Genomic DNA, 17951 nt, shown 5'->3' with positions numbered 1-17951 from the left:
CGGGGCTCGCGGCGCCGCGCGCGTGGTTGGTGAGCGAGCGGGCGGGGGGCGCGCGGGGCCCGCCGGGGCGGGGGGGGGGGGGGGGGGGGGGGGGGGGGGGGAAGGGGGGAGGAGGAGGGAGGAGGTGGCACCCGGTCCTGGTCCCGGTCCCGGCGCGGTCCGTCCCGGTCCGTCCCTGCCCGCGGGGGCCGCCCCCGCCGCGCTCGCCCTGCCGCTGCGCCGAGGGCCGCCCGCCTTTTGTGCCACCCGCCCTCCGCTCCCCTCCCCGCACGCTCTTGCGCCGGGGCGGCGGGAAGAGCGCGAGCGCGGCCGCCGGGGCTGGGAGCTGCTCCGGGGGAAACCGGCGGCATCGGCGCCGCCGCCCCCGCCCCACCTCCCACAGCGGCTTCCCTCCTTCTCCTCCCCCCCCTCCTCCTCCGCCGCCGCCGCTCCCGCCTCTCCTGCCGTTGCGGAGCCCCGTCTCTTCCCCGGCGCGGCGGCGGCGGCTCCTCCCGGGAGCCCAACTCGCGGCCTCCCCGGCGCCGGGCGGGCACTGACGCGCCTGTATTTGAACGCCTCGCAGAGCGACTGGAGTGGGGCGCGAAGGGAAGCGGCGCTCGGGGAAGAAGCCGGAGGATGTCCTGGGACGGCGAGGAGGGCTGCGTGCCGGCCTAGACCCGCGGCAGGAGCCGGCGCTCGGGTGCGGCGTGCGCGGTGCGGTGCGGTCCAGGCGGCGGCGGCGGGGGATGCGCTGCCGGAGCGGGAGCCGCGGGGAGGTGACCGCCCGTAAGTACCGCTGCTCTGTGCGAGGATGTCGACAGCTCGCCCGGAGGGAAATCCGTATCGGGTCAGAGGAGTTTTAGTTAGGGCGTGTGCCTTGCCTTCGGGTTTCTCAGGATTTTCCTGATTGCTTGAGCAAGGCACTAAGGTTCCCTAAGGATACGGCCTCAGAGCTGCGAGAAGGTAATTACAGAATCAATTACGTTGAAAAAGACCTCTGAGACCATAGAGTCCAACTTGTGACTGAACACCACCACGGCACGCCACATTCAGTCTTTCCTTGAAACCCTCCAGGGACAGTGACTCCACCACCTCCCTGGGCAGCCCATTCCAATGTCTCATCGTCCTTTCTGTAGAAATTCTTCCTGATGTCCACCCTAAACTCCCCCAGGCACAGCTTTTTACTGTGTCCTGTAGTCCTGTCACTGGTTACCTTGAGGTGATAGGTGAGAGGAGGTTGACCCCCACCTGGCTACAACCTCCTTCCAGGTTGTTGTGGAGAGTGATAAGATTACCCCTGAGCCTCCTCTTCTCCAGACCCTTCACTACAGTGAAATAACAGGTGAAACAGATGCTCCTTTTGGTTCCTCTCTGTTTCTTTGGGTGACTGAGTGACACCTCTAAAAAGCACTGTGTGCAGCTTTATGTTAAAGGAAGCGTGCATCGATTTGAGGTTGTTTTAATGTTCTGGGTTGTAAAAACCATGTTAGTGCATAAATTATTGGGAGCATTCAGCTCAGTCATGTTGGAGGTGGGCCAAGTGAAAATACATAGAATCATAGATTAGTTAGGGTTGGAAGGGACCTCTAGTCTAAACCCCCTGCCAAGGTAGGGTCACCTAGAGCAGGTTGCACAGGAACATGCTCAGGTAGGTTTGGAATATCTCCAGAGGGGGAGACTCTACCACCTCCCTGGGGAGCCTGTTCCGGTGCTCTGCCACCCTGAATATAAAGCAGTTCTCTTTCATGTTGAGGTGAAACCTCTTGTGGTTTAGTTTATGGCACTGAGCATCACTGAAAAAAGCCTGACACTGTCCTTTAGGCATCTGCCTTTGAGGTATTTATACGCACTGCTGAGATCTCCTCTCAGTCTTCTCTAGACTAAACAGGCCCAGCTCCCACAGTCACTTCTCACGAGATAGGGTTGAAGTAAAAAGCAACAGTTGTTTCAGTAAAATATTTAGATAGTTTCATCAGCTGTGTACAATTTTTCCTGATGTCTTTGCACACAATAGTTGTGTGGCTTTAGTTTTATAATTTTTTTATCTCTTTATTTAGTGTGTTACATATGAATTGTAAATGAATAGGCTTAGATTACCAATTTATTTCCAGAATATGTATTGCAAGGTAAACTGTGCTGCTTTGTTTTAGTAGAAGAAAGTATATTTTATAAGCCTCATCCTTTAAAAGAACTTAATTGACTTTGTTCATGTGTGTGCACACCTGTATTGTGAAGTTATTAATGCTACCTGGGAGCCAAACATTTCATCCTGTAGAGTGATGCTTCCTAGATATCTCCATTAAAGCAAGCCTTGTAAGTGAAAATAACATTTATGTCAAAAACTTCTACCTATTTCTATGTATCAAGTAGTGAAAAATCCTGTAATTCTTTCCTAAAAGTTGCATTTGGTAAAAATCAAAAACTTAAAAACCCGTGATTGTTATAGTTGGGACACTAAGGGACCCGTTTACTTTGGCACCAAACCCTAAGTTTTTTAAAAGCCTTTTGAGTTGATTGGTTACTTATGCTGGATTTGTACTTTAGTTAAAGTCGTCTTACACATAACTTTTTAAGATAGCATACGAAAAGCAGAAATAAAGTTGTAGTAAAATATTTGTGTCATCTGTTTAAGTTGTTATAAAAGAATAGAAAATGACAGTTTAAAACATTCTTGAATTATTTTCCTGATGATATATATATCAAATACTCTAGTACAGCACAAATTTGAGCTTGAAATCCATTGGGAAAACCAACTGTAGAATTAGAATTCTAGAATGAATAATGATCACATCCACCAGAAAAGAATCATTGCTTGGATATGTAATTTAGAAATTTCTGGGTTTGGTCAGCTGGATTGTTGGGAGTTGTGGTTTGGGGTTGGGAATTTCTTTGCTAGTTTTTTTTATTTTTATTTTAGATTAAATAGAGGAACCTGTGGTGTAGTGTTTGTTGGGGTTTTCTGATGTGTTGATTTTTTTTTTTTTTAACCTGGTAGAAATAAGACTACTTCAGTATCAAAGCAGATGAATCAAAGCCAAAAAAAAATTTAAAAACTTATGTGGGTTTTAATCTGCTTTGGTTATTGTATCTCCGTTCTAGTATGTCTGTACAACTTAAAAGTGTAATGACTCAGACTACCTTGTTTCTTTTACCTTATTAAATATGACTTTGTTTCCCAGTCTCTTTTTACTCTATGTGTGCTCATTTAACCTCTTCCCTCACTCCCCCTGCTTCTAGTTATCATTTTTTAAATGCACAGACTGGATTTTTCAGTGTGTGGTGGAAGTTTTCGTAGGTTTGTGTCCTGCTGTTATTGGCGAAGGCTTGATTAAACCCAGGGTTGTACCTGTGCAGTTTGTGCTGCTAGTGATGGACTTGGTAAGCAATGTGCAAATGAAATGAAACAGTTCGCTGGGATCCTTGCCTTGGCAAGAATCAATTATGTAAAAAATTGCTTTGTTGGCAGGAACTTTAAAAAAATAATAATAAAAAAAAATCAGCAATTTAAATCTGATAAAGCAGTGGCAGGTGATGTGGCAGATATTTTGGAATGTTTTTCAGTAAAGTACTTCTCAAAGCAAAGACAGCCAAAGGAGCAGCAGAATGTTTTCAGGACACTAGAATAACAGCTGCACAGAATCAGTCTGCATGACTGTTTAGTCTGGCATCTTGTCTCAGAAGTGGACACTCATTTATGCATAGAAAAAGGAATAAAAATAATAGCCTTTATTAGGAAGTTACTGCTATTTGGTGGAAAAATTGTTTTCATTGTGTATTTTATCAAATTAAAATTCTGAATATCTTTTTGCAGAGAATCAGAATGACTAAAAAAAGGAAACATCAGGAAGATTTCCAGAAAGTGAAATTTAAAGTTGGGAAAAAAAAGCCTAAACTAGAGAATGCAACTGATACTACCTTCAAAACAAAGGCCATACAAATTCCAGAGCAGCTTAAAGAAGATGGAGTGCTTCCTACCCAAAATAGAAAACTTAACATCAAGGTATAGTGTAACATTGCATTCTGAAATTACAGAAAATTACCTGCCATTTTTCTGGGTTTACTATGTTTACCAGAGTTTAGGAAAAATATTGACTTTTAAAAAATTAGGAGAACTCCAGCAGTGTATCTGAGCAGCCTTGTTGTCCTTGACAATAATCTGACCTGTGAATTTAACGACTCAGTTTGCTGGACCAGCATGTAACCCAAGGGAAAGATTTTCATCAGTATGATGAAATTGATATAAGTATCTAGGATTAACATTCGATTTTTGAAACCCTTGTATCATAACTTAAAGGCAGGATTTTAAGAAGCAGACTTCCTGAAATTATGTTTCCAAAGAAATTTGTATTTCTTTGGGGGGTGGTTTTGTTTTCCTTTCTTTGTGTTGTCTTCTGCTTTTACAGCTCTCTCCTTAAACTGAAGAAACTTATTGAGGCTGAGATTTCATAATTCCGCTTTCGAGAACAAGAGTGAGAGGACTAACTTTTGGTCATCCCTCTTTTGAGTCAGTAGGGTTGTGCATAAAGTGAAGAATGAGGAGTATCTGATGATCTGAAGGACAAGTCATAGTATCTTGTTTTTCCTGTCATTGAATTCTGATGATTTGTTCATTGCTGTGCTTTAAACTAATACTGCGTTTGTTGTGAACATATTTGCTGCTATGAACAGCAGTACATCCTAAGAATAGATTCTGTATTTTTTGAGTGTTTAAAAAAAAAAGCTGGAAATAGGTGCGGGAAGTTTAAAGAGCTTCAAATAATAACGAGAACAAGTATGGATGTTTGTTTCCTTTTAGGATCTACTTTCGCAGATGCATCACTATAGTCCTGGGGTTAAGCATAATGCACTTCTTGGACTCAAAGAGCTCCTGTCTCAGTATCCATTTGTAATTGATGCACACCTTTCCAGTATAATAAGTGAGGTGGCAGCTGTGTTTACAGACAAAGATTCTGGTGTCAGAAGAGCAGCTGTTCACCTGCTGCAGTTCTTGGCTTCAAAAATAAGAGCGGAACAGATTGCTCCATTTTTTCCTTTGGTAAGTGCCCATCTCTCTAGTGCCATGACTCACATCAGTGAGGGAATTCAGGAAGATTCATTGAAAGTCTTGGACGTTTTATTGGAAGCATACCCAGCTCTTCTCACAGACCGGAGCGTTATATTGTTGAAGAATTTTGTAGAGCTTATTTCTCACCAGCAACTTTCAAAAAAACTGAAAAGCAGGGACAAACTTTCCTGGATGCTCTCTGTTAACCCAAATCGCAGGGTAACTTCTCAGCAGTGGAGGTTGAATGTACTTATCAGGCTCAAAAAGTTTCTGCAAGCAGTGGTAGATGGATCCAGTGAAACAGAGGATGAAGGGCTTCAAGAGCAAAAGGACAGCCCTCGTTCTGTGAGGAACCCAATATGTATAAGTTGGAAGCTCCATGCAAATAATCAGCAACATATACAGCTGTTTGAAAATGGTGGCTTACGACCAAAGATCAACTCATCATTTAGACTGAGGTGAGAAAATGTTAACTAATTTGGGAATTAATGTCAACTTCGTGATCACAATTTAATTTTTTTGTTGTGGTATTGTCCGTTAGCTGTATTTTAGGACACTTAATGTAATGTGCAGTCTTACTGCACGGGCTTGAAAATACTTAGCAGGTAACTGTGCTATGAGTATATCATGAACTTTCCCATTATAAAAGCTTTATTTTATGCTATTCATAACAATTTTGGATGACTAACTCTATTAGGTGTTTTTGAAATGCACAATGACTACGTACAGGTTGCTGCAGGATATCCAATAGGCCTAGGGACAAGCAGGCAAATTTCTTTACATTAAATGTAAGCTTGTTTGTGACAATGAATTTTACTGAACTTTTGTGCTTTTACCTTCAAGAGTCTATCATAAGCTTAGAAGTCTATTTTCTTTGAGTATAGCTCCTTTTAAAAAGGACAGCATGGTAAGAAGTGTCTGGTGGTATGAAGTTCTGCCGAATTTCCAATTCTAGATATTTTTAATTATGGGGATTTATACCTTCACTGTGGATAAAAGATGTCTCATCTGAGACATGCTGATGAATATGGAAGAAAGTGTAGTGTGCTTAGTGACAGAAGGGTTTGTGTGGGTTTTAGTTGTACTCTAAACAGATGTGAGCTGAAGTGAAGGGAGAAATAAACAATTGTTTTTATTTCTTTTGCTCCTTTCTGATTCACCTGTTAGAGAGGAACCTCCCACTCCAGTTTATGGTACTTTTTAAACATTGGCATCCTCATTTATATGCATTACTATAGATGTTAACATACCTGCTGGTAGGAGACCTGGAACGCTGACTTGGAAAATGAAAGCAGTTTAGCTGTTACCTGTAGATACGAAGGTGGTTTGAAGAGAAACCACAATCCTTATTTGACTGCTGGAGAAGACTGAATAAAGGGTTATACCAAATTCTTCTAGGAGATCAGTGGCAAAAAAGGGTACAAACCCCACCACCTAATCCATTGCTATGTCCGTCTTATATTTTTGCATAAATGAAGTGCAGGAGAAAGGGTGTTCTCTTTGAATACCTCAGGTGTTAGCCTGAATTATCAAGTGTCATGGACAGACATGACTACCCATTACTATTCTCCTAGGTTTCCTTTCTGAAGGTAGCATTACTTGTGGGAGGTATAGGCAACATATTAGATGTAGCAAAATGTGCAGTTTATTGTCATAAAAGTGGTTGTTAGCACAGGTGTTCAGACATGACCAACAGTGTCTGCTGCAGGTAAAATTTTGTCTGGAAACTAGGCCCACTTAAGGCAGGGGAAGGGTTCAGTACTGAGCACAAAACAGTTTTATTGACTTCATCTTTGCAATCAGAAGCACACAGTTGTGGACCACTGTATATCAGAGGATTCTTGTATTGTGCCCTGAGTGATATGCAGTGTGTGATATACCATGCCCTGTAATAGCTGAAGATGCATTGTATCCAAGGTCTAGGAAAATAAACTTTACATCTGGTGTCACCTGAACTGGATTCCGCTTTTCTGAGGAACTAGATTTTGGTGAAACATCGTGATGCACTTCTCGTTATAAATACTTTCAAAAAGATGTTTGCAAGCACGAGAAGGAGCCAGAAGAGTATAAGGAAACATGGCTAGAATCCAAGGCGAGATTGGCAGAGCAAGTGGATGGCAGCAGAAGAGAAGAATAGAAAAGCGAAGGATCATCTGCAGCAGGTACTAAAATGTTCTCATTTTATCGCAATTGTGTGTAGTTTTTGTGTATTTGTTTTTCACAGAGGACCAGTACAGCTTTTTTTAATGGTTATGTGTGAAATTCCAATAGTGAAAAGTTGCTGTGGTGGTATTTGTATTTGCCACCGAAATCTTTTCTAATAATCTAAAGATGTTTAACTCTGTCACTTCCAATCCCAACTGTGGCCTTTTATGGGCATTCCTAGGCCTCTGCTGTGGCCACTACTGCAAGTACAGAAATAAGTTCTGATGAGATGTGCAGTACTCAGACAAGTGTGTATGTGTATGCATGTGTGTGTTTAAATAAGTTACAAATAATCGAGTCCTAACTATAGATAATGAGTCGACCAAACAATGAGTAACTATTTGCAGTGTTGTGTGTGTATTGATGGCCTCATCACTAATACTGCAAGTAAATTTCAACTTTGTTCTTTAAAACGTAGGCTTCCAAATACCATAATAGTATGCTAAATTTTTAAACTTCTTGTATCTTTCTATTGGGTAGGACTGACACCTCACTGATAATGTGGTTATGAAAAGAGATTTTCAGAATCAGTTTGGGGTATTAATGTTTAATGAAAAGGATAGATTCCGAGCTTTGCTGGATGATTCAATGATGCAGGTTTTAAGACTTAATTGTCTTCTGTTGTGTGCTGGATCTTTTTAATTACTGTGTGTAAATTAAAATCGCAGTGAATTAGGAGACTGATAGAATGTATCCTCTGCATTATGTGCTGACTGTGCTGTTTTTTTGCATCAAACTCAGTTCAGGTGTGGAAAAATGGAAAGCCTTCACAACTCTTTGGATTGGATGTGGTGCTGAAGAGAAACAGTGGACCTTCAGATTCTGCTGAGAAAAGGCAAAATGAGGCTGGAGAGAAAAGCGAAGAAGACTTGAGAGACTGAAATGGAAGACGAAGCATAATCAATATGTATATGGTGTGACACGTGCATCAGATAGAAATGGAAAATGCCGTTCACTTGGTGTACTGAGTGTTTCCTGCAATTGGCAGTACACACTGAAAAGAAGAACAGTAACCTGGTTTAACTTATGAACTTCCAATTACTTTTCCTATTTTAAGGAACAGCTAGTTGTTTATTTTCTGTTTCTTTCACACTTTCTTGACTTCCCTTTGCTGAATTTCTGTTGTCTTCTTAGTCAAATGGCAGATATTTTACACATTTTTCATTTGTTTGGTCCCGCTCTATAAAAATAGTGGCATTTTAAAGAAAAATTACATCTTAAAGGAGTACGTAAATACTTTGCAGCTCCTCTCAATAGTATTTCATACCAATATGAAACTAATATGCTTTGTAGTGTTTCCAGGAGCCCCCTTACTGTTAAAGAGTAGTAATAGCAGATATGTGACAAAAAGATTAATTGACATCAAACCTTCCCAGTTCCAGTGAACCTGTATTGCTAAGGCCATTGTACTGATCAAATAAATACAGGACAGATTATTATATACTTTGTCATCATCTGTTACTGGCACTTAGATTTTATTTACACTTTTATTGTTAACCTTGAATGTGTGGCATAGTCTTATCTTGAGAGATAGGGGCTTCTCTTTCAAGGGTACCTGAAAACTGAGCTAAGTAGTCTTACCCAACTGCTTTCAGCAGCTGGGAGGGAATATCTCTTTTGGCATGAATTCTTCCATTTTCCATTCCTTGTTTCAGAAAAGTACTGAAACAGTTGGGGTGTGTGTGTTATTCTTCTATAGGAATCTTCAGGTGTGTTGCCAACTTCTTAGGTTTCAGGCATTGTTCACTGTTAAATGGGGAGCTTCTTGCGTTCCAGAAATATATTGCTTGAGTTCCAGAGTTCTGCTGTAATATCAGGTATTTTTTTTGGAGAAATTTTTGAAGACTACTACTTCAGAGCTATTTCAGCCAATTACTGACATTTCAGACTCTCAGCTGGGTGTGTAGTCCTGTCACGGCATAGGATTTACAGGACAACCACACCTTTTCAATGAGATCATAGTCTTGGCATCAACTGGGTTGTCCAGTGATGCTTTAGAATTCATTGTGGTTGTAACTGGAATATGGGGTTGGTCTACTGTGTCCTGAGATGACTGAGAGTTAAAAAGTAAGATAGAAGCATTCATCCTAAAGTCTTTACTGTAAGAAACTGGTGTCTGTTGCAGTGTCTGCAGCATAGAAAGGACATAAAGCAACAAAAAAGGGACAAATAAACCAAATTAAATTTACTAGAGATGTTGGTTGCTGCAGTTAATGCTAAACTTTATAAAATGTTAAGATAGTAGGTAGTTGTAGTAAGCGCTAACCATATTTCTTTTTCTTATGACCAGTTATGTTTTCACTTGTCCATTTATTTTGTGGAGATATAAATTCTCTCTCCCGTCTTGCCTGCATTGAAAAGGAGCTTGTATTTGTCTCACACTTTCTTTTTATTCCTTCTTCCTTCACCTTTTGCAGTTTGTTAATACCTGGGGTTTTTTTTTGTTGTTTTAGTCATTTTCTTGAGATACCAATTTTAACCAGAGAGTAAAATTTTCTCTTATATGCATTTTGTAAATAATTGCAACATGAGAAATGTAGCTTCATAGAAGGATATATCTAATTGGATAATTTAGAAATGACAGGATGACTTTGGAAAACTGCTTTACCTCTTCAATCCAATGTGAAATTAAAATACTTGTAAACAGAATTTCTCAGTGTGTCTGTGTAAAGAAAGCAAACAGTTTTCAGATCCTATTTTGAGTGTATATGTATGTAAAATCACTTGGAGAACACTAAAATAGAAAGGAATTTAACAGGAGGTTCAGTGTACCAATTTTATGTATGTTATGATAGGAATTCTCTGCTATGAATTAGGAAAAACAAATCAATTAAAACTATTACAGACTGTATCTTAATTTTTTAATGTCTTTAAATGATCTTATCAGATAATTTTAATAATTTTCCGTCTAGTTGCTTTCCAGAGCATTATGGCTAAACATCAGGTGGGAACCAAAGTTATATTTTTGCAGAAATATTTTTTCCCTTATTAATATGAAAGCTATTTTGTCTCTTATAGCTGTAGATAGTTATGACCTGTAATAAACCTTATGCATTTAACAATACCTTGTAGTCAGTTTCATTATTTTGCTTTAAGGAGCTTAAAGATTTTTTTATATTTTGATATGCTGAGTACAGTGAATTCCTACCTGTTGGTTGAAGGTGATATGATAATGCAAATCATATTTCTTCACTTAATAGACTTTACCTATAACAATGGGGAAAGAAATACTGAAATCTAAGAAGCTATTACAGAGGTTCACAAACTTGCAGAGAGACCTGGGAGAGGTTTGTTGTAAATGGTTTGAACTCCCTTTCTTCCGCCCTGAAATATCTAGCAAGAAAGACAGCAAAAAATTTTATGTGTTAAAAAAGTAATTTTTCCTGTTACTGAGAAATTAGGGAAGTGGTATTACTGTAATCTTGTTTTTAGAGGTGTGATCTTTATCTTTTATCTTCTTTTGCTTCTGTTGTTTAGGTCTCTGACAAGTGTAATGGACAGTGCAGAAAAAGGCCTGTCCTCGGCTGAAAACTTAAAAGGTTTTATTGAGATAATAATTCCATTACTGATTGAGTGCTGGATTGAAGCATCTCCTGCACAATCAGCTCCCATTCTTGGAAACCTTTTGGAATCAGAATCTCAGCAGCTTATGCAGCAAGTGCTTAGTATAATACATTTGTTGTGGAAGCTCACAAAGCGACATGATGAAACATACAAAATGGTAAGGGAGAAGTGATCCGTGCCATAATGATGACAGTTCTTTTTGTTTTGAGTAGGGACTAATGATTTGGTAATTGGAAGTAGTGGAAATACTTTATTAGGAGAGAAAAAGCCTAGGTGTTGAGTAGAATTTGAATTTGGATTTTGTTAAGTCTCTTACTCTAGAAAAGAATCAGTTGAACTGAGCAATGAGTTCACTTGCAGTCTCCAGGAATCCTCTTTGACAGACAGCAGCACAAAAGCTTTTGAAACTGAAAGTGGTATTGGAGAAGTGGAGTATTTTGTCTCCAAGATAATCTCTAGAATATAATTTTGAACAAAGTGTAGAATGGAGTTATTTGTTCCTTGTTTCTATGTGTGGGTAGAAATGAACAAACCCTAAATGGTTGAAAAGCTAGGAGGTAAAGATGGTGTGAGATCCTGTTATTGCTTGGTGCAATCTATGTTGCTCTGTCCTGATTTTCCTCTTTTCTAGAGGGCCTCTTGGAAGCAGGCAAAAGGCAGGGACTTGGCCAGGTAATTGTTTGTGGCAGCCTACTGCCTCTAGCCTTTTCCTTGAGGGTACTGCAGATCTGCTGCCCTTAGCCATAGGGTGCCTGCATTTTGGTCCCATGAAAGGCATGCTTCTGTGTCAAGATACGAACTGTTTTGGGTACACACACAGTTGAGTTATAACCTTAGGATGTTTGAGGGAGCAAAAAAATGCTGAGGTTCATACAACTTGGTTTGTGTGGAGCGTATTTCATTTCAGATAAGATAAATGGTTTATTTTGTCTTTTTCTATATAGTGAACTTCATATACGAAATGCATTCAAGTGGCTCAGTTTGGAAATAAAAGCTTTGCTTATTTAATAGCTCTTGGGCTTACAGGCCAAAGTGGTTATTACAGACAGTGTGGAAAACTACTTTAAATGTGCTTAGTGGAAAACTATTGATCTTTGAAATCGTTTAATGGTCGTCCCCTGTTCTTAATAGTTGAATATCTAAAAGATTATTCTGCATGATCAATTTGATAACAATGCAGGCTTTTTAAGTGATGAGTTTTGCTGGTCACATTGTAGAATGGTGACTAGGAGTGTCTGCTAACCCACAAAGTAAAATTGTTTTAAAATATTGAATCCTTTTTCTGTAAGGATGACCTTTCTACTGAAAAATGTCTTGTCAATGGGCTTTCAAATACAAGTACATAAATGATAGGGAAAGTTGAAAGCAGTATTGGTATATATCTTAATGGAAAACTCAGGTCAGTCACTGCAAAGTAATCACATTTCACTCTGATTTTAAGTGCTGATAGGTTGATACAAAAGCACTTTCAAATCATATCAGTAACTGAGTTTAATATTGCGTAGACCTACATTAATATGTGCTAAGAAAATATACTGGTCCATTTGGGATTAAATGTTGCTCAGCCTTAACTTACATCATCATTTTACTCCCTTGTTTTGTGGACCTGGAGGTTCATGCACAGGACTTCACATTTACATCTGAAAGTAAATATTTATATATATATATAACTTGGAAGCAGAAGCTGAAGTTCCTGTTTTTCATTCATTCCAGTAATGGATTTTGGAAATGATTGTGTTGATGTCTTTCTCTTACTACCATGTCTATCATCTGCTTTCCTTAATAGGAACTATGGCTTCGAATGAATTACCTTGTTGATTTCAAGCACCACTTCATGCGTCATTTTCCATATTCTCTACAAGAAACAGTAAAACATAAAAAGAAAGATTCGTTCAAAGGGTAAGAATAAAATCAACGTCATGTAACAGCTTTTAATTCCATAAGAGAACTGAGGCAATGTGAGTCATATGCTTTATTGAGTATTAAGTTTTTAATGTTGGAAAAGAAAACCTTTTATTGCATATTGGTTAAAGATCTGTTTTTATAGAAAGGTGGCATTGCGTTCAGTTGGAAAGTTTTGGTAGTTTTTCATAAAAGTATTGTATAGGAAGTCATCTGAATAGCCTCCAGGAGCAGCTGAAATGCCGCCTTGGGGAAATTATTGAAGTCTTTTTTTTTTGAATTTTTTTTCTTGAATATTTTTCTTTTAATTGATCTGAAATTTGCATGTTACTGAATGGTGGTTGTGTTAGTCTGACTAGTTTCTTATTTCTGCATGTTTTCTTCAGTTGACTGCTGAATTACATCAAAACATAGTTCAAACACTGTTTTCACCTGCAGTCTTCTAGAGTTATATTACAGGGCTGGGTAAGCACAGCTAGGAGGGGAGATGGGACACACTGTTGCTCTCCTATATGGCAAAGCAGTACTGGAACAGGAGAAGCCAAACTCTTACACATTTTTTTCACTGTTGAGCTGTCAGAGTAGATGGACCAGTTCTGTTTTTGTACAGGCCAGTAGCAGTTTGTCTCCCCTCTCAGCTCTCAGATGTGAGACTATATTCATGCACAGTGTGTTCTGAAATAATTCTGCACCTTTGCAGTCTATGTAGAACACTGGTGTGTGCACAAGGGATATCAGCTGCTGTCCATTTTTGTTTCAAAAACAATTTTTTGAAATGTTTCTATTTCCCCCCCCTCCTCTCTTTAGCCACAAGAACTGTATGACATCCTCAAACAATGTAGACCATCTTTTACTGAACTTAACCTTGTGTGACATAATGGTTTCACTAGCAAGCACTTCAACACTTCAGACAGACGCTGGTTGGCTGGACATGATAAGGAAATTTGTGACAGATACTCTTCAGGATGGCAGCAAGCTGAATAGCAAACAGGTGAACAGATTGCTTGGTGTGACTTGGAGGCTAATGCAAATACAGCAAAACAAAGGTAAGATGAATAGTTTCTGAAAAACAAAATTACACACTGACAAAGAGCTTGAATTATTGTAGCATTTTCAGCTCGCTGCAGCTTATCCTCAGTTGTTACATCATAATGTCTTTTGTCATAGAGATAAGTTGAATTTCATGGTAATATCCCTGTGTATAGCATTGAAAATTTTATTTTTAGAATGCTTTTAGTTTCATACTGTTGATACGCAAAGTACGAATATATTTGTGTACCTGTTTCCTGTTTTTACTTCTTAGGATACTCTTATAAATGGGAAGATGAGCTTTATATTGAAGAAGTAATTACTAGGATGTAGGGATGTGTGATACTTCAATAGTCCAGACCTTTTTTAAAATCACTCACATAGCTGGTAGACTGAGTACTGTCAGATGACTGTTCTAGTTCTTTGATGGTACAAAATGTCAGGGTAGTGCTGATGGAAGCTGCTGTTGAATCTTTTCCAAAGTGTTTGATTTGAATCCTTTTCCAAGAGAAAATATTTCCAACTGTGACTCGCAGGATCAGTACAGTATTTTGGCTTGCCTCATTCTTTCTTTTTAAGTACTTAAGGTTGTATTCTGAATGAGACCTTGGGTGATATGTCTATTAAGTGGTTGAAATAGAAATTTTTAAGAAAGGAATTTTTCAGTGAATCTAAAAATGGCAGTAGTCTTTTGTCTTACCAGTCTGATAGGAGTGAATTCCACAGCCACACAACCAAATAGTTTATAGAAAATGCTTTGCCCTTAGCAACAGATTTCATTGTTAGAGTTGCAAGATGAAAAAATGTCAAATGTCCCTCAAACGTATTTTGGCAGTTAGTTCTTCCAAATCCATTTTAATTGGGAATCTGTCTATTCCTGTGTCCCTGGTGATAAAGATAATAACTAATCATTCCTATCTGCACTTCAGATTTATCTTTGTGTTGAAGGCAAATAATCGAGAGTCAGACCCTTCCTCACCAGCTGAGCTGAAGCAGAGGAGTTGCTACTCAGGAAAGCAGTTTCCAAACTGTTGTCAGACTGTTAAATCAGATACTTTAGGCTTTTCTTTGTAATGAAACGTTGATTTATTTTTTTTAACTTTGTCTGCCAAACTTTAACCAGGTAGTTGATAATGGCTTGTGTTTTTCAACCACGACTGGCCATTTTAGTGCAATAATTTTCCTCAGGAATCCGTAAAATAAATAAGCTCTAAGAAGAGTTTAAATTAAATTTTAAAAGATTAATATGTATGGATCTTATCTTCTGATCCTGTAAAGGTTCAGTGAGAAATTGGTTATCTCACAAATCTCTTTCTGAGTGGTTTATCTAATCCCTTCGAGGTAATCCTTGCGCAGTACTAAAAACCTGACTAGATGTCAGATTACAGTTAATCTACTAGCTGTAGAGAAAATACAGCTTTGACAGGCTGGAAAAATGACCACATGGTTCAACAAGGAGAAGTGTGGAGTCAAAGACCTGAGGGGAACCAGCATGTACCTGTACATGCTGAGGGCTGACGACCTGGAAGTAGCTTGGCAGTAAAGGAACAGCTGGAGCCAGCAATGGGCCTTTGCAGCAAAGAAGGCCAGTGGTGTCCTGGGCTGCATTAGGAGTGTTGCTAGCAGGTTGAGGGAGGTGATCGTGCCCCTCTGTTCTGCACTTGTGAGGCCCCTCCTGAAATGTCCAGTTTTGGGCTCCCCAGTACAAGAGAGGCATGGACATATGGAAATATTCCAGCAAAGGGCTGAGAAGATGATGAGGACACTGGAGCATCTCTCCTATGAGGAAAGGCTGAGAAAGCTGGGACTATTCAGTCTGGAGATAAGAAGGTTCAGGTTCTCATCAACATATGTAGATATCTGAAGTAAAGGTGCAAAGAAGAGGGAGCCAGGCTCTTTCCAGTGGTGCCAGTGACAGGACAAATGGCAGTGGGCACAAACTGAAACATAGGAGATGCTGTCTGAACATCAGTAACACTCTTTTCACTGCTAGGTTGACCAAATGCCATCCTTGGAGATATTCAGAAGCCATCTGGGTATGGTCGGGTGCAGCCAGATCTAGCTGATCCTGCTTCAGCAGGGGTGTTAGGGGTGTTGGACCAGGTGACCTCAAGACTCATTCCCACTTCAACCATTATGTGATTCTGTGGAAGAGATACTTCCTCCTCCCTTTGTTTTTTTTTTTTTTCTTTTCTTTTTTGATGGTGCTCTAGAAATGCTGTACTTTGTGCTGTCAGATGGTACTGCTGAACAATTACCTCTAATTTGTTTAGAACCTATCTGACATTGGGGAGATTAAGGGCCCAGAAGGGTATGTGTTTTTTAGAAGACAGTGGAAAATTAAAAATGAGCCATTTCAATAAAAGAAATTTTTAGTGTCTTGCTAGTGGCCTCTTGAGGTATGTATTTTCTGGTTAATTAGCCAATGTAACTTGGAGCCAGCTGGTTCAGAGACAGGGAGAGCTAGTAAGGTTAGTGTGTATGGCAGGGAGAACTGAAGGCACCGTGACAGTGAGTTTTGGGGGAGCATTGGTGAGGAGTAACGCGAAGATTGGTGGGAGGTTACTGCACTAGGGGAAAAGGATGTGGAGATAGCTGTAGAAAGCAGGAATTTGTTGGTTCTCAGCTACCTCGCAACCTGCACACTGTTTTGTCTTCAAAAAGTTCTGAAGTTTTCACTCACATGTTGTCTCTATTCTTTTGTCTGACTTTCACAAGCTGCACAAGAAGGTGTTGTTTCGATGGTTTAGAAGTCAGTCAAGTGGTTACTTTAAAACATTTTGGTACTTCTCTCTGGAGTTCAATATAGAAAGCTGTAGATAAAGATAATAGCTGTTCTGTGTATGTATAAAGTCAGAAGATTAAGAACTACTACTTCAGATTTTTATACTTTTTTTTTTTCTAGTGGCAACAGAACCCTTGATAAAAGCAGTATATACATTATACCAGCAAAGGAATCTCCTCTTTCCAGTTCGTACATTGCTTTTGAAATTTTTTAGCAGAGTTTACCAAAAAGAAGATTTGAGGAGTCAAAGAATCAGGTAAAAAAAAATTGCATACTCTTTTTCATTTCAAAGTAGCATATTTATTTCGGAAGTGAGAATACCGAATTTGTATATAGGTGTTATAAAACTTCATTCTGAATCTGTTTTGACACTGTGTCACTGAAATTTGAAAGTTTACCTACTCTGTGAGATGAATATATGTATTATCTTAGTTGTCTGTCTTGGCTAAAGTACTAGATAGATCTTCATGACAAAAAATTAACTTGAAGTACACAGCTGCAAGCTCACTGTTACTGTGACAGTCAGTAAATGTGTCAGGTGTGTCCAGCTGTAGCCATAGAGCGTTTCCATTACTGCAGCCCATGGCCATGGACTTGTGACCTAATGCTTTTGGTGGTTCTGGTAGTTCCTGTCTAGCCTTTTGTACTTATTTTCTCTAAGAAAAATGTTCTGTTGGTTCGGGTGTGTGGTTCCAAAGAGACTAGATTAAAGAAAGTATTCTTGTCATTCTGGGCTCCCAGTTCCGTGCCTCTATTAGATATCTGTCTTGCTTCAAGTAAGAGAAGATCATCTTCTATATTGCTGTTATAACAGTTTTTCATCATCAGATGTGTCCAGATTGTCTCCAAATCTTAACTTTTCCAGAAGGCATTTTTCAGCCAAGTCATCTAGTTCTAGCTACATAAAAACCTTAAACACAAATCAGGCTGCATCAATCCTAGCTTGTTTGGGAATTGCAAAGGGATGTAAGATCCTAGAATCAGAGGATGGTTTGGGTTGGAAGGGACCTTTAAAGTTCGTCTAGACCTCCCCCCTGCCATGGGCAGGGACACCTTCCATTAGACCAGGGTGTTCAAAGCCCATCCAACCTTGCTTTGAACACTTCTAGGGATGGTGCATCCACAGCCTCTCTGGGCAACCTGATCCAGTGCTTCACCACCCTCACAGTAAAGAATTTCTTTCTAATTTCTGCTTTCAGTTTGAAGCCATCATTACAGGCTCTTGAAAAAATTTCCCTCCGGCCTTCTTGCAGGTCCCTTTAAGCACTGGAAGGCAGCTCTAAGGTCTTTCCAGAGCCTTCTCTTCTCCAGGCTGAGTAACCCCAGCTCTCTCAGCCTGTTTTCACGGGAGAGGTGTTCCAGCCCTCTGGTGGTCTTCATAGCCTCCTTGGGCTTGCTCCAACAGGTCCATGTCCTTCTTTTGCTGGGAACCCCAGAACTGGA

General features: G+C 39.9%; 1 protein-coding gene across 1 annotated transcript in view; it reads left to right on the top strand.

The window, feature by feature from the left end:
• Positions 1-17951, top strand: part of TEX10 (testis expressed 10) — a 51635-nt gene continuing 33684 nt past the window's right edge. The window contains exons 1-8 of the mRNA XM_027886815.1: positions 1-29; positions 563-765; positions 3791-3979; positions 4775-5481; positions 10706-10949; positions 12579-12691; positions 13502-13740; positions 16629-16764. Coding sequence (XP_027742616.1) covers positions 3800-3979; positions 4775-5481; positions 10706-10949; positions 12579-12691; positions 13502-13740; positions 16629-16764 — 1619 coding nt within the window. The 5' untranslated portion in view covers positions 1-29; positions 563-765; positions 3791-3799. The remainder of the gene's footprint in view (positions 30-562; positions 766-3790; positions 3980-4774; positions 5482-10705; positions 10950-12578; positions 12692-13501; positions 13741-16628; positions 16765-17951) is intronic.

Source organism: Empidonax traillii, unplaced genomic scaffold (genome assembly GCF_003031625.1).
Source record: "Empidonax traillii isolate 1590-97213 ecotype Southwest subspecies unplaced genomic scaffold, ASM303162v1 scaffold196:size3368384, whole genome shotgun sequence".
Lineage (NCBI taxonomy): Eukaryota > Metazoa > Chordata > Aves > Passeriformes > Tyrannidae > Empidonax > Empidonax traillii.
This window is presented reverse-complemented; position numbering and strand designations above follow the sequence as displayed.